This window comes from Humulus lupulus, chromosome 2 (assembly GCF_963169125.1).
Source record: "Humulus lupulus chromosome 2, drHumLupu1.1, whole genome shotgun sequence".
Taxonomy (NCBI): Eukaryota; Viridiplantae; Streptophyta; class Magnoliopsida; order Rosales; family Cannabaceae; genus Humulus; species Humulus lupulus.
Genome location: NC_084794.1, coordinates 2,323,147 through 2,339,277, shown reverse-complemented (window position 1 = coordinate 2,339,277; position 16,131 = coordinate 2,323,147). Strand labels below are relative to the sequence as shown.

Here is a 16,131-nt window from a genome sequence, read left to right as displayed (position 1 = left end):
GTGGTGTTGTGAGGTGAGAGATAGTGAAATAAGAGAGAGAGAGAGGGAAGAGAGAAGAGAGAAGAGAGAAATGAGAAGTGAGGAAGAAGTGGAAATGACATTTTGGGTAAAGTGCAAAAAAATAGCATTATTTTGTAAATTTTAATACGCCTAGCATTTTTTTTTTGTAATTATAACTTTTATCAAGCACATAAATTGAAATTTCCCTTAAACAATAGCAAGCACCAAAATTGATATTAATCTTATTATAGTGTTTATACACTATCTATACTTGCTTTAAGAAACAATCCAACGAAGCAAGTTCACATATGGACATAATAAACCTCAACTGTGCCACGTACAACTCTCTCTCTCTCTCTCTCTCTATATATATATATATAAATGTTGGTGTATATTATAACAATCATTGAGTAATTAATAAGAACGACAATAATGGAAGACAGACGACGAGTTAAAAGAAAATGACAAAATTTAACAAAAACGAGAAAATTCAAGAAAAACGACAACATTTTTAAAAACGACAATATTTTTAAAAACGACAATAATTGAAAAAACGACAAGAATGAGAAACCTAAAAACGCCAATGTCGTTTCTTTAGGATTTGTCGTTTATACATTGCTGAAAGTTTGTCGTTTTGCTCACAGTTCTATTATAAACGACAATAAATGGAAGAACCATAATTAACTGACAGTATTTGATAAAAACAACAGGAAAAAAAAAAAAACGAAATTACAAAGCTAAATTCAAACATTCAAGAGTGAAAAGGGCTATGTTAGTGTATGAAAATACCAAGACAAAACTATTGAAACTCAGTAGTAATATATCTTTGCATGTATTGAGAAACTGTGGAAGTGAAAATTTTGGTAAAGCCCAGCTCTGGTAAGGAAGCAAACGAAATAATCTCAATTTTTATGAAAATTCTGGTTGGATTGGCTTCCTTTTAAGTTCAATCTAAAGTCTAAACCCCATCTATTGTCATGTTCAATCTTAACAACAGACAGACACAAGAGAATATGTATGGTAATCCACTCCATTCAAATCCAACTCAAATGCTTTCATTTAATAGAGCAGGCATGGCACAACATAGCTTAGCTTAGCAGCTTTAAACTTTATTACCAGAGAAAAACTAAAATCACAGACATCCACAGTTTCACATTACAGTTCTACATTGCCGTTCAGGCGAACACGGGGCTGCATCGAAAGCATACATCGGAGGCTCGAATCTCAATAGATTGTCCTCACAGTGGAGTCAAACCAACAACACCTGTGCACAAAAGATGATACAAGCAGGAGATGTTAAGAAACAGTTTTAATGATACGAGCAGAGTAAGTTCTGTATGCAGTGAAGAAAGATGAGTGTGGGAACATGTTTTTGTTCATTGGAAATCTCATGGAACTTCCAACAACTTGATAATCTCCTTCAAAGTTAGGCACAACCCATGATGGCAATAAATAACTAAAGTCTAAATTTAATCAAATTTAAATTTTCTCCAACGCATAATGCAATTCTAAATGCTACTTTTAATTTTATAACAAATGCAATAAATTTGTAATTGATTGATCACTGAGATGTGTATTATATGAGTACTGAGATAAAAAGTCAACTTTCTTGCTTACCACATGCCAATCTTCCACCTGCATTGCCTGTGGTCAAACTAAGTTCATGCCCACCTACAAATGAAAGTCCAAATGAGAGTTAGTTAAGAGTCATCAAATTGAAGAGGCATACCTAGGAGATCATCCCCCAAAAATATGACATTTACTATAAAGAAACTTGGTGAGTTATATCTTTCACTGAAATTTCATACTCACATTACATTATTTCCAAAAGATGAGTGAAGTTACCAGTGCCGGCCTCACCTTAAGGCAGGTGAGGCAATTGCCTAAAGCCTCCAAACATAAGAGGCCTCATCTTTTATATATCATTCTATATATATATGTATATATTACATTTTATATAAGATTATTATATTCTAATAAATGACTAGTGTAAAACCACGTATAAATGTGTGGAAAGTATAATAAAAATAATAATAAGTGAAAGATAAAACAAGAAAGGAAATGGAACATAAGAAAATGACAAACAAGATGATTAAACACTATTTTCTAAACAGCTCCACGGCTAAGGTTCGAATTGGGTGCAATATTAAGATAAGAGTACAAATATATACATACCTTTTCCAAGATCATCCTCAAGCTCATGAACCACCAAGGCTCTTCCAACAACAGAGTTAGGACCACTCAGAGGAATCTGCAAATTTTAGCCCAAACTAAGTACTAAACACTTGTATAGTTTATATTCTATAGAGTAATGGACACTAACAAGGTACTAAATAACAGACATCATCTCAAAGGATCTATCCTTTAAGATTGAAAAGCTGGATCCACACGTTGAGTCTAAATTTTCTTAAACTAAACAAAATCAAAGTTCAAGTATTACCTGTGAATCCACAATTGTTACTTCTGCCACGCCTGTATTCCCAAAATTTGTAAGTAAAAATTACTGATTTTTGGATAAAGACTTCAAAAATCCATAGGTAAACAGAAAAAAAAAATCACCTTCAGCGTTGGCAATTATGTTTCCCAGGTCGCCCGCGTGACGGACTTCATCTTCCGGAGCACCATGTGTCAGTTTGTTAGGATTGAAATGTGCTCCTGACAAATAAATTAACGAACAATTACAAGATACGGAAAAACCCGGGCAATCGACATGACTTCATCAACTTATAACAATAAAAGGTTAATCAATGGAGATGAAAAATGGATAAATCCTGACCTGTGGAAATGCAGCCATTGGTTGTGTCACCAAATTCATGCTGCACAAGAAAAACAAGTAATGTGAGTACCTAAAGTTACAAACTTTCACTTACACAGTTCCAAAGACTATGGAAGATAAAGAATAAAGACTCACCAAGTGGAACCCATGAGGGCCTGGTGTAAGCCCAGTAATACGAACATTTACAGTCGTGGGACCTGTCAAAGGTACAAAACAGTTGACAAATGAACTAATGAGATTATACTCAAACACAATATTGGGTACCATTCCAATAAATCAAAGCTAATACTTAAAGTTTCTAAACTATCAGGTTTCTATTGACCTTTTAAAATATTATTGCAGATTAATGAAACTTCAATGAAAAATGTAGGTAACTATGGAAGTCTAAAAGAAGAAAGCTTTAATTAAAAATCAAAAAACCTTCAATCAATAAGCACATAATTAAACAATCAAAACCTTAACCAATCCTTAGAAGCAAATTAACAAGTACAATGGTACAAGTAAGTGCAGGTTATTACATTCGACCATTACCATTACGAGATAATAGACACAAAGTCATTAGGCTCTCACATTCCTATTACTCCATACTCAAGTTCAAGCTGAGCATCATTCCCGAAAATCAAAGCTAACAATCTCTAACTAAACTAACAGATTGAGCTGAGCCCTCCCATTTTCAACTTTTTTTAAGTAAATCTATGCTATCGAAATTCGAATACCAAAAACAAAGTTATGAGCTTTTCACTTGACCTTGAAACAAAGAGCAGCTGACCCAGAAAAACTTTAAGCAAAAGAAAGGCTTCAGATTTAAGTTATCAAATTGTTTGAGAAAATTCCCAAGTGACCCATTTTCGAAAAACTTAATTTAAAAAAAAATGGTAATGAAAGTATGGAGAGAGTACCGTCGCCGTCTTGGGTCAGGGTGACGACGCCTTCGACATTTGAATTGCCCTTAAGAACAGCGACGGCTTTCTTGGCGGTGGCAACGGCGGCAGCGGTGACAGTGAGGGGCTTGGGAGCGGTGGTGGCAGCGAGAGTGAAGGCGCGGAAATGGGTTGGGCGATCGAGCTTGAGGGAGACCCCATGGAAGGAGGAATGGAGAGGTGGGTCGTGAGAGTTTGGGAGATAGGCGAAGAGGGTAGGAGAAGCCGAAGCTGATAGGAGGACTGAGTGGGCCGCCATGGCAGCCAAAGCTGCAGCTTGCATTGGATTGGATATGGATGGTTGATTGGTGGAGATTCAGCTGTGATATGATAACAATGTCTTGTTAAACCTATTTATATATTTATACTACTCTTTGACCTTCCTCGTTGCACTTTTCTTTCTCTCTCTCTGGATGAGAGAGAAGCTTCTGGTAGTAAGTGAGTGTAGAGAGAGAGACAACTGAGGTATTTTGGCAACATATCATGGCGTTGAACGACAATAAGCTATGAAAACGACCATAATAACTGAGAAAAACGATAAATATTGCTTATAATGACAAAATTTGAAACAAAAACGACAAAATTTAAGAACAACGACAGATATCGTAAAAACGACACCAATTGATAAAACGACAGAAATACGTTAAAACGACGCTACTTAAGAAACGACAAAATGTAAAAAAACGACACCATTTGAGGAAGCAGCAAAACTCGTAAAATAACCAGACGGGGACAAATAATTTTTTTCACTGCATTATGACTTTTGTAGGGTTTAGTTTTATGAATTTGTTTGGTTTTATACTTTTTTGAATCCTGTTTTTCTCTGTTGTCTGTTTGAACCCTATGTTTTGACAAATTATTTTTTGGACTCTATGTTTTGGAAAATTGTTAAAATAGAACCCTAAACTCAATTTTGATGAAGAAAAATTTGAATATAACAACACAGTTTTTAAGCATAATGATTTTATTTTTGTTCTGAATTGTTAGTTTGATAAATTATTTGTGATTTTAGTTGAGAAAATATTGACCAAAATCGGGTTTAGGGTTGTATTTTAACCATTTTACAAAACATAGGGTCCAAAAAGTAATTTATCAAAACACATGGTCCAAGCAGGTAATGGAGAAAAATACATGGTCCAAAAAAGTACAAACAAATTTTTTTTTTCATGACAAATATTCTTTCGAATTATAGAAAACATTAAAAAAAGTATAATTTTTGTTGCATTCTGTTCATTTTTGAAACAGTTTGTTGATATAACACTGATGTGGCACGATTAAATAGTCCAAGTAAAAATTATATGAATAAATAATCGTATAATGATAAATTATAAGAGTATGTATTTACATCTTATAGTTAATATTTGTATATTTAGTACCAATAAATTTGATTTTGATTAATTTTAATTAGTTAAATAGATGCTCATATTGCAACTATACATGTGGCTTGAAGTCACATTAACACAAATCATTTAAAAAGTGTAGAGAATGCAATAAAATGGACACATTTTCAATAGTTTCTATAGTTTGGGAGACATTTTTACCACACAAAATTTTTTAGAGGGCAAAACTCTACAAGAATCATAATTTGGGGAAAATAAATGTTATTTGTCCAACAAATTATTCAAGAAAATGACAAAAAGCATAAAAAGATGACACTATTCGAGTAAAGGGAAATTTGTGATATTAATATCTATGTAGTTTGTTTTGTTGCACTTAAATATCTATGTAAATTTTTTGGTGGCAAAAATGACTAACATTATACTTTTGGTGCAAATGTTCGTCCCTGGCTGTTAAGTCTGATCAAGAACCTAAGTGGTAGCCACGTGTCGGTACCTGATTGGCATATTTATTTTTTATTTTAATAAAATATTATAAAAATATTTTTTTAAATTTAGTTAATTAAAATTTTAATTTAAAAATATATTGAAAAAAATTAAACTGGTTATTAAAAAAAAGGTCTTCTTCAACCTCATCTCCCCCCGACCCTTACACAACGACAAGCTCTGGTCGACGCCATAGATGGAGTCTCGACCCCCTCAATAGTCGTCGAACAAGAAAATCACAAGAAAAAAAAAACTTATTCTTGCCTAGATCTGGGTTGAAGCCGAGAGTCATTCATCTTCCCCGACCTCGTTGAACTCTCCATCCCTCAAAGCTTAGCCCAGAAATCGCTGGCCTTCAAAGCTCCACCCAGTAGTCGCAGTCTCTGTCGAGATCTGCTGCTAGAAAAGACGAAGAAAAATAATAATAAGAAGAAGGATTAACAGGAGGAAGAAGAAGGAACGTTTAAGGCTACGGGTTGGGGGCACAGTTGAGGAAGGAGAAGGATGGGTTGGGGTTTTGGGTTTGGGGGCATGGTTGGGGTAGAAGAGGATGAACCATTTTTATTTTATGTTTCCAGATTTAGTACTTGATTTTTATTAGTTAAATTTATGTTTTTACTTTTGTACTTGATTTATTTTAATTTATTATTGTAATTAATTAAAATCTTTAAAATATTTTTTTAATATATTTAATAAATTAAAAAAATGGGTTAATTAGGTGCTGCCACTATGTTGGTCCCTAATCAAAGTTGATGATAAGGACCGAAGTCTACACCAAATTCGTAACAGTAGGTATTATTGTCGTCAAATATCCCTTTGAAAAAATAACGAAATTTACTACTTAGATATTATTACCGCAAATTTTATAAGAAGAAAACAAGGAATTCCTAAAAAATGTCACCATTCGAGCGAACAACAAAAATATAAAACCACAATGTTTAATGAAAATGATAATAATTTTAAGAAACGATAATTATTATAAAAAACGACATCAATTATGATAAACGACAACTTAAATTGCAAGAACTAAAATGGAATGTATTATTTTCCAAAAAAAAAGGGCATAGATTAGGCCCAAAACGACAGTTGAAGCTGTCTTCTCTTCCGAGTTTCGAAGACGCCTCTCTCTGGGAGGGACTCTCTCTCTCTCTCTGCGCTTCGTCAATGGAATTTCAAAACCAGTGGTTCTGAATTCTATTCAATGGAGCCCCCGAACCCCATTTCAAGCTCTTCTTCAGTTCGCGTCCTAATACGGCCCCCATCTTCACCCACACCCACTTCCTCCTCGTCTTCAACCTCTCAAACCGCTCCTCTTCCCTCTCCCATTCCAACCTCACTCCCTCCGTCTTCTGATGGCGTCGTTGTCGTTGGCTTCATTGGCAGAAGACCTGACATCACGACCCACCTCCTCAACCGGATCGTCGACTCCAATATCTTCGGCTCTGGAAGCCTGGATGAGAATCTTCGCATTGATAAGGAAGAGCTCCGGGAGTGGTTTAAATGGAGGAGAATCAGTTACTACCATGAACGCCAAAGAGGGGTTTTGTTTTTGCACTTCTCTTCCAATCTCTGCCCTGCGTTTGATGATGGGGTTTTGGAGTCTGGCTGGGGTTTCGATTTGGTCATGGAAGAACACGAGTTTGGGGATCTTCAGGGGATGTTGTTCTTGTTTTCTGTAAGCATTTTCTTTTTTGGGTCCATTTTCTTTTCTTTCTCAAATGCTTGTTGTTGTTCTTTGTCAATGTCCATTATGTGATATTTCATCATTCAGGAACTAGTAGTTCATAGTTTCTTAGTATTGAGATTTTGAACATTCTTGAGTGCTAAACATCATAAACTAATGGAGGGATAGAATTTGCACATGTATGCTTCGCTTTTTCCGTTTTGAATGATTAAAAGCAGTTTCATGTAACAATCTGTATACTCAATTATTGCTGGAAAAAATAAGTTGGGGTGTATTGTTATTATATATGTTTTAATAAGTTAGTTCTGGAGTAGAGTAGCTTATAGTATATGCTAACATTTCTTTGCATCGTTTCTATGTTATGAGATTTATTCTTGGTAATGAAAGAATCTCTAACTAGAGTTTGGGGAATGAGACAAATAACTATAGTAATTAAGAAAATGTTGTGGCGTGTTTTTGGGGTTTATTTGTTTATAAACCTTGGCCTTCGTCTGACCTTACAATATATGGAGATCGTGGGAGATCATTTGAGCTATTGAATGTGCTAGTGCATGCTTGGCTTTTATGAGAAGTGTTTAGTTTTGATGTTGTGATAATATACCATGAAATTAACTCAGCTAAATGTGCAGGTTTGCCATGTAATCATATATGTTCAGGAGGGTTCACGATTTGACATTCAACTTCTGAAAAAGTTTCGAGTATTGCAAGCTGCCAAGCATGCTTTGGCACCATTTGTTAGATCACAAGCAACTCCGGGATTTTCATCTAGGCCACCCTCATCATCCTTCCGACCAACCACTTCTGCACCTGCCTCTAATAATTCTTCTCCTGGTAGAAGTCGTAGTATCTTGAATCGCAATGGTTCTGCTGTTTCACTGATGTCAGGTTTAGGTTCCTACACCTCTTTGTTTCCAGGACAGTGCACCCCTGTTTTGCTGTTTGTTTTCATCGATGATTTCTATGACTTGCCAAATTCTAGTTCCAATGCTGAAGAGACAACAGATGGGTCCTCACACAATCAATCTTCTAGTTTGAGTAGTTTAACAAGGTCAAATATGCCTGCTAAGGTTTCTAGTCCAGTAGTTGTGCTTGCTCGCCCCGCGAGCAAATCTGAAGGTGGTTCCAGAAAGAAACTACAGTCGTCTCTTGAAGCACAGATTCGCTTTCTGATAAAGAAATGTAGAACTCTTTCCGGTACTGAAACCAGTCACTCTGGATCAAAGAGTGGAGGTATTTCTAGTTCTGTTCCTTTGTTCTCGCTTGATGCTACGAGGTCTGTTGTGTTGTTAGATAGGACAGGAAATCATAAAGGCGAATCTCTTGAGTTTGCAACTGATCTTGTGGAAGATGTTCTGAATGGGAAGGCAACCCCAGATTCTCTTTTGTTTGAAAGCCATGGTCAGAATGCTAATAAAGATGATATAACATCTCTTAAGGAGTTTATTTACAGGCAATCTGATATTCTGAGGGGAAAGGGAGCACTGGTCACTAATTCGAATAGTGGCTCAGCAGCTGGTGTTGGCATGGTTGCCGCTGCTGCCGCTGCCGCTGCTGCCTCGGCCTCTGCTGCATCTGGAAAAACATTTACTACACCTGAACTTCCAAATATTGAGGTTTGGTTATCTTCTAGTCAACTAATTCTTCATGGAGTTCTTTCAGCAAAAGGTGGGTGCTTAGAAGAAATTGAAATTAGCAAAAGAAAATCTCGAGTGAGGAATGCTACTCCACAATCACTTGAAGGAATTGCTTCAAAAAGCATTGATCCCCTAGATATAGCAGTTTCTTGGTTAGAAAGTGGTAAAGGATTGAATGCAAAATTTTCTACTTTGTGGTGTGAAAGGTCCCTACCAGCTGCAAAGGAGGTTTATCTGAAAGACTTGCCTGCTTGTTATCCAACTTCACAGCATGAAGCACATCTGAAGAAGGCATTGCAGGCTTTTTATTCAATGGTCAGAGGATCTGCAACACAACACTTTGCGAAGAAATTGGGGGATGAATGCACATCCATCTGGAAATCTGGCAGGCAGCTGTGTGATGCTGTTAGTTTGACTGGAAAACCATGTAAGCACCAAAGGCATGATCTCCAGACTGGTGAATTGGTTTCAGAAGCTGGATTGAAGCTGCATTGTAGTGGATTTGTTTTTCTTCATGCTTGTGCCTGTGGACGTTCAAGGAGACTACGACTTGATCCATTTGATTTTGAATCGGCAAACATTACGTCTAATTGCTTTCCTGACTGTGACAAACTTCTTCCTGCACTTCAATTACCAAAAATATTTAATGAAGGACCTGTTCATCCGTCTTCATGGAGTTTGATTCGTATTGGAGGTGCAAGGTACTATGAACCTTCAAAAGGCTTACGTCAGAGTGGGTTTTCTGCCACTCAGAGGTTCCTGTTGAAATGGGAAATAATTTTAGAGAGTAGAAAAGGTCAAAATGGCTCAACAGCTGCTGCTGTACACCAAGGTTCTGTAACAAAGTCAAATATAGACCCGAAGTTTGAACCTAATGTGAGTACAGATATAAACAGTGCTGCTGGTGTGCGACTGTACTCAGGGGAGGTACAGTCTGTAGTTGAAAATCAAAGAAAACCCTCAGAGAGTACAATACTTGATGAAAAGAAAATCAGTTTCGGTAGAGGTCTACCCAATTTTACAATGAGAAAAGCTTTTTCTGAAGTTGTTGCTGGATCAGCTGCAGGTGATTCTGGATTTCCTCCTCTTGAACAGAGAAAGCAACAATCTTCACGTTTAGATAGGACTGTCAAGCAGAGTAGGACTGGAGACTTGAGCGCCGAGCACATTGCTGTTAATCAAGGACCTCAAATGTCTGAAGGTCCTTCTTCTGCTCTGGATGCCTCAAATGAGATAAATAATAATGGTTCTACAATGGGAGATCCCTATTTACGCATAGGCAGTTATGTAGTCCCAGTTAACAGGAATTCTGGTGAAAGAATAAAAAAGAACCTTTCAGTTAAACATGTAACAGCATATGTGGGTTTTGAACATGAATGCCCTCATGGCCATCGTTTTCTACTGAATCCAGAGCATCTCAATGACCTTGGAACATTGTATCAACTGGAAGAATCTCAAATTCCTTCTGTTGAAACTTCATATCAGAGTCCCAGGAATCCTTCAAAACTGAGTAATAATGGTCTTCGTGGTAAAGTTCATCCTGCGTCAAATAGGAATAATGCTACTTCTACAAGAAAGGGAAGAAATATGGATAAATCAAAGGAGCAAGCAACTAATGGTTATCCAAATCTAGACAAACAAGCCCAGTTAATAGTGTCAGAAAAGGAGCAGAAACAGAATCATATGTCGTTCGGTGTATCAACTGTCCATGATTTTGTTAAAGACGTTCGAGGAAGCCTTGATTCTATCAATATTGATGAGGATGGCCATGCTTTCTCAATGTTGAATAGAAACTTACCAATCTACATGAACTGCCCACACTGCAGGCTTTCCAAAAATAATGAAGAACAATCAAAAGTTAAATTTGCCGGCAGAATATCACAGCTTCAAAGGATTTTTGTGGTATATCATTATGTGGGCCTTATTAGAGATTCTGAAAATAGCTGTCTTGTCAATTTGTATTTTGTTTGCATTATCATGATTTTAACTATCAAATATTTGAATCTGGATTTTGCCTGTAGGTCACACCTTCCTTTCCAGTTGCACTAGCAACTTGCCCACTAATTCAATTTGAGGTATGTCTCACTTCCTCTTACAAAAATAGTAGTGATGCATTATCTTCGCGTCTTCCATGGCAGTATGACACAACACAATGATGTTTATTATTTTGCTAGTATAGTTATAACTATTACACACCCAAGGAAATTGACTTTGTTTTGAAGATATGTTTTCTTTTACTTTTCTTTTGCTATTTAATAAATGGTCATGAACAACAATACCAAGGGACTCTATTGCTTGGATTGCAGCTTAATTGAAGTGTTCAGAGATCATTCTTCCTACTTGTGAATCTAGAATAATAATCATCTAACATTGAGTTATTGGTTTCCTGGTTTTCCCCATATTTATTTTTGCTTCAGCATCCCAAACCTCCAGCTTGTATTGAGTCAAGTCCAAACTCTAATCTACTTTTACGTGCACATTTCCAATTCTATTTTTCAAAAAAATTATTTGTATATAGCTTGGTTGTGTCCATTCTAACAACATCAGGTAGATTTTGTTGGAATCTTAGAGTTTAGAATTTGAATTGTAGGCGTCTTCTCTACCTCCATCGGTATCAGATCGTGAGCAAAAACTACAATTCAGTCTTGGATGTGAAGTGCTTTTACCACCAGAGAGTTTCCTTACCCTAAGACTACCATTTGTTTATGGTGTGGAGTTGGAGGATGGAAATTCACATTCTCTCAAGTACTTTGAGCATCAACCAGAAGCAACTGCTTGGATTACTAAAGGGACTGCATTGCAAATTGTTTCCAAAAGAAACAGTATTGGTCATCATGGATCTCATACCTAATTTGTCACTGATTTTTGGAATTTGGCTTGTATATTGATGTATACTCCCAATGCAGTGGCAACAGCTGTTTGGTTTGGCCATTCCCTTGTAAGCTCAGGTGAGTTTTCTAATCTATTTCTTTTTTCCCTGTAAATTTCTTTGGACATGATTGGCGATCCTTCCCAACTTATTTCCATGGAAACTTTCTTATGCGACGTTGGATATTAAACTATTGTGTACATCCTCCTGGACACAGTTCCAGCTGAGTGTCTTTCTTTTCAGGAGCTTTACTATGAAAAGGCACGTAATACAGCCGCTATAAGGAATGAGCTAGCACGTTTATGAGAATGAATATGAAAATTTTAGTGGCCAAAACTTGTGAATCTCCAAGATGGCTTGGCGGTGACTCTCATCCGAGCAGAACAGAATGGAATTGTAAAGGCTGTTGAAACTTTGAAGTTGAACTGCATTTGGCTGGCAGGTATTGTGTTTTGATGAGCATAGTGTAGATGTGGTAAAAGATTAGACAATGAAATTGTATTCTAACAGGGTTGCCTATTTGTTTAGGTAATATGTTATGTTTGGAGGCAGCGTGAGGTTGTTGGATCATTCAGCATTGCCTCAGCTCTATATACTATACTATACAATACAATACTCCCTTCCCTTAACTCTATAGAATCTCCAAATTCTATTCTATTCAAGTCTATCAACTAATGAAGATAGGCAAATACAAAACAAGAACATATTTTTGTTTCTTTTGCATTTTGAAAAGGTGGAAAAGGTTCATACTTATTTTCCTTTCTAGGAAATTTCCTTATAAATTAGAAACCATTTTGTTGTTGTAGTCATAGAACCGTCTTATAACCGGGGGAAATCAATTAAGAGAAATGATGAATATTGAAATTTGGTGGTATTATATTCTTCAAAATTGAAGAGTATCAGAAATTTGTGGTGATTAGCTTGGCCATCTCCTGGCAAAATAATTCTATATTTTTGGACATATATACAATGATATACATGTGGAAGCACTTTCCTAACTAAGAATAATCTGGGTTTTATTCAATTAAATCAACTCTTAACAAATAAAATATATGGAATTATTTATCTATTTGGTGAAAAAAATTATTATAAAGTATGTAAGAGTGAGACAAAATAGCTATTAGTGAATTATTATCTATGTTTCTAACTCCATTTCTGGATGTATCAATCCAATTATTTAACTAGTTTTTAACGCTTTTTATAAATATATATATATATAAATTTAGGGAACGATTACAACGCATCATTTTTTTTTGTAACACCGGTACATATTTTTTCTATTTCGGCATCTGAATAGTTATAATTTCAAAAAAAATTATATGACGGTGCACATTGTAGGTATTTAGAATATTTTGCAAATTTTCAAGAAATTCTGAATAGTTTATGAAATCGAAAACAGAGTTCAAACTGTCAAATTTTACACGTGTACACAAAAAAACAGGCACGCGTGCAACAGACAGTTTAGATCCTGTTTCGGTACTATAATTTATTCAGAATTTCTAAAATCCTTTATTGCTAAAATATGAATTGTCTGTGTTATGTTGAATTGACTGTCTCTTAATTAATATCATTAGATATAATAGCATTTACAAATGAAATAATGGTAAAATATTCTTATGTAGCATTACCACAATTAACTTTGAGATATGGTCTTGCACTTGGTGATTTGCTTAAATCGAGAGGCACTAATAAAAAAGGGAGGTTAAGAGGGGAGAATTCTCTTGTGTTAAATTTCAGTATATTGAACCGTACAGAAGCACATGCGTATTACATTAGGTCTAATAAGACGTCAATTAATATGAATTCAATTCAACGCTCAATTAATTAAAAAAGGAAAAGAAAATAAAAAATATATGTATAAGAAATCACGGACAACAAATCAATCCATGTGCAAAAAGAAATTTGAATGTATGAGCGAGGGTCAAGCAGTTAAATTGCACCCTTTTATTTCTGTAATGTTTCTTTTCTCGAACGAATGTAGAAACGCTGCTTTGTTTACTTAGTAGCCACTGGGTGGTGGTGGAGACCTGTAGTAGTAAGGTGGAGGAGAGTGCGTGGGTGGTGGAGGAGACTTGTAAACATATGGAGGAGGAGGTGACGGGGATGGAGGAGGTGGAGATTTATAGATATAGGGAGGGGGTGGTGATGGGGATGGAGGTGGTGGTGATTTGTAAATGTAAGGAGGGGGAGGTGATGGTGATGGAGGAGGAGGTGACTTGTATACATAAGGTGGTGGTGGTGAGGGTGACGGTGGTGGTGGAGACTTGTAGATGTAGGGAGGTGGTGGTGACGGTGAAGGAGGTGGTGGAGACTTGTGGACATATGGTGGAGGCGGTGACGGTGATGGTGGTGGTGGGGACTTGTAGACATATGGTGGTGGCGGTGATGGAGAAGGTGGAGGTGGAGACTTGTAGATGTAAGGAGGTGGTGGGGATGGTGAAGGTGGTGGAGGGGACTTGTAGACATATGGTGGCGGTGGTGATGGTGAAGGTGGTGGTGGTGACTTGTAGATGTATGGTGGAGGTGGGGATGGAGAAGGCGGTGGTGGAGACTTGTACACATAAGGAGGTGGTGGTGATGGTGATGGTGGTGGAGGAGACTTGTAGACATATGGTGGTGGTGGTGATGGTGAAGGTGGAGGTGGAGATTTATAGATGTAAGGGGGAGGTGGAGAAGGTGATGGTGGAGGTGGAGATTTATAGATGTAAGGGGGAGGTGGTGATGGAGAAGGTGGAGGTGGGGATTTGTAGATGTAAGGAGGTGGTGGGGATGGAGAAGGTGGTGGAGGGGACTTGTAGACATATGGTGGTGGCGGTGATGGAGAAGGTGGTGGTGGAGACTTGTAGATGTAAGGAGGTGGTGGTGATGGTGAAGGTGGTGGAGGGGACTTGTAAACATATGGTGGTGGAGGTGAGGGAGAAGGTGGAGGTGGAGACTTGTATACATAAGGCGGTGGTGGTGATGGAGAAGGAGGAGGTGGTGACTTGTAGAGATATGGTGGTGGTGGAGACGAGTAATAGTAGCTAGTTGGCGGTGGGGGTGGAGATGTATAAGAGTAAGGCTTATAGTCCCTTGCAGCCACATTGGTGGCCATCAAGCATAGTGCCAAGGCACATGCTAAATGAGGCCAAAAATTGACCATTTTTTAGTACTTGAAATGAACACCAAAACACTTTTGAGAGTTGTCTAATGGCTTGAAGGGTTTAGAAAGATGTTTGTGATTGAGTATTGAAGAGGAGGCAGTGCATGTTTATATAGGTATCGTTGAAACGAGTGAAATGTTAATTTATTAGTTTATGAAGTTTCCAACCTCCAACTTTAACCTATTATTGAAGCTTTCAAATTTTCCCACTTGAAGAAATTATAAGTAATGGCAAGCCACTTGGTCTCTCTACATGATTCTTATTCATGCATATATATGCACGTTGAAATAGTCTAATTATAAATTTATATAAATATATATTTATTGGAGAAAGACTATATCAATAATGGATTCCTGATATAATATATTTGGACATATTAGAATATTGATCTTTCAATGTTAATATATATAATATTATATTTCCATGCTTTAAATTGTCTCCAATGTATACATCATATAGGTCATTTACTTTAAAAAATGATTAGAAGGATATATTTGACCTAGCATTGCAGTAGGTTATATACATGTTAGTCTGTGGCTACAATTATTTTGTTTATTTTTTTTTAAAAGTAAATAAATAATAATAATTAAGAAAAATTACATTTCTCGGTAGTCTTTTTTGTTTTTATATATTCCTACAATTAATTATTAAATATAGATAAAGAGAAAATGAAAAACACATTAATTGGGTAATAAACGAGCCAAAGGCCTTTCTGTCTTATATTATATGAATATGTCTTATAATTGTTAGTACCTATCTATGGGTAGTAACCATTGAGAAGTCTTCCATATATATTTATATATATATATATGACAATTCTTTTATAGGAGTTTCACTGTAAGCTCTATCGGTGAGACTCTCAGTGTTCTCGACTTTTGAACAGTTTTTGGTGTGATTTTTTTATGACCATGTATATTGTAGCTATTTAGAGCATCGACGTGATTTTTAAAAAATTCTGAATAATTTACAGTACCGAAAATTAGTTTCAAACATGTTTTGCACTCGCGACTAATTTTTTTTATGCGCGTGGAAAACAACACGTTTGAACCTAGTTTTCGATATTGTAAACTATTCAGAATTTTCTGAAAAATTTGCAAGATGCTCTAAACAACTACAATATATACAGTCTTAAAAAAAATTGCGTCGAAAACTGTTCACGAGTCGAGAACACTGAAGAGCCCTACCAGTGAGGCTCTCAGTGTTCTCGACCCGTGAACGGTTTTCAACGCGATTTTTTTTATGACCGTGTATATTGTAGCTATTTAGAGTATCTTACAAATTT

The 16,131-nt window shown here is 36.4% G+C and overlaps 3 protein-coding genes across 4 annotated transcripts; 1 reads left to right on the top strand and 2 right to left on the bottom strand.

The window, feature by feature from the left end:
- Window positions 1-1,033: 1,033 nt before the first annotated feature.
- LOC133816862 (superoxide dismutase [Cu-Zn], chloroplastic) lies at window positions 1,034-4,147 on the bottom strand. Its single transcript, XM_062249172.1, has 8 exons — window positions 3,676-4,147; window positions 2,912-2,973; window positions 2,777-2,816; window positions 2,560-2,655; window positions 2,441-2,472; window positions 2,176-2,251; window positions 1,618-1,671; window positions 1,034-1,264 (listed from the first exon to the last, which is right to left on the bottom strand). Exons 1-8 carry the CDS (start codon window positions 3,977-3,979, stop codon window positions 1,239-1,241), a joined length of 690 nt encoding a protein of 229 aa, XP_062105156.1. The 5' UTR covers window positions 3,980-4,147; the 3' UTR covers window positions 1,034-1,238.
- A 2,458-nt stretch (window positions 4,148-6,605) lies between these two features.
- LOC133816861 (uncharacterized) lies at window positions 6,606-12,580 on the top strand. Of its 2 annotated transcripts, none has more exons than XM_062249170.1 (6): window positions 6,606-7,194; window positions 7,833-10,739; window positions 10,859-10,912; window positions 11,428-11,785; window positions 11,950-12,148; window positions 12,235-12,580. In XM_062249170.1, the coding sequence occupies exons 1-4, from the start codon at window positions 6,721-6,723 to the stop codon at window positions 11,686-11,688; spliced, it is 3,696 nt and encodes a 1,231-aa protein (XP_062105154.1). In that variant the 5' UTR covers window positions 6,606-6,720; the 3' UTR covers window positions 11,689-11,785; window positions 11,950-12,148; window positions 12,235-12,580. The 2 variants fall into 2 exon arrangements, with proteins under 2 accessions (XP_062105154.1, XP_062105153.1); XM_062249169.1 differs by having other exon boundaries at window positions 11,924-12,148.
- An 828-nt stretch (window positions 12,581-13,408) lies between these two features.
- Window positions 13,409-15,039, bottom strand: LOC133816860 (extensin-2-like). Its single transcript, XM_062249168.1, has one exon. It carries the CDS (start codon window positions 14,846-14,848, stop codon window positions 13,706-13,708), a length of 1,143 nt encoding a protein of 380 aa, XP_062105152.1. The 5' UTR covers window positions 14,849-15,039; the 3' UTR covers window positions 13,409-13,705.
- Between the last annotated feature and the right edge of the window lie 1,092 nt (window positions 15,040-16,131).

Bases quoted from the DNA above. Each gene is read 5' to 3' on its own strand.
- LOC133816860 (XM_062249168.1), bottom strand. From the start codon at position 14,848: ATGGTCAATTTTTGGCCTCATTTAGCATGTGCCTTGGCACTATGCTTG.
- LOC133816862 (XM_062249172.1), bottom strand. From the start codon at position 3,979: ATGCAAGCTGCAGCTTTGGCTGCCATGGCGGCCCACTCAGTCCTCCTA. The intron at 2,252-2,440 runs GTAATACTTGAA...TAAAATTTGCAG, and splicing joins TAACAATTGTGGATTCACAG to ATTCCTCTGAGTGGTCCTAA. The intron at 1,672-2,175 runs GTATGTATATAT...TTTCATTTGTAG, and splicing joins TGAGGATGATCTTGGAAAAG to GTGGGCATGAACTTAGTTTG.
- LOC133816861 (XM_062249170.1), top strand. From the start codon at position 6,721: ATGGAGCCCCCGAACCCCATTTCAAGCTCTTCTTCAGTTCGCGTCCTA. The intron at 7,195-7,832 runs GTAAGCATTTTC...CTAAATGTGCAG, and splicing joins GGATGTTGTTCTTGTTTTCT to GTTTGCCATGTAATCATATA. The intron at 10,913-11,427 runs GTATGTCTCACT...TTTGAATTGTAG, and splicing joins GCCCACTAATTCAATTTGAG to GCGTCTTCTCTACCTCCATC.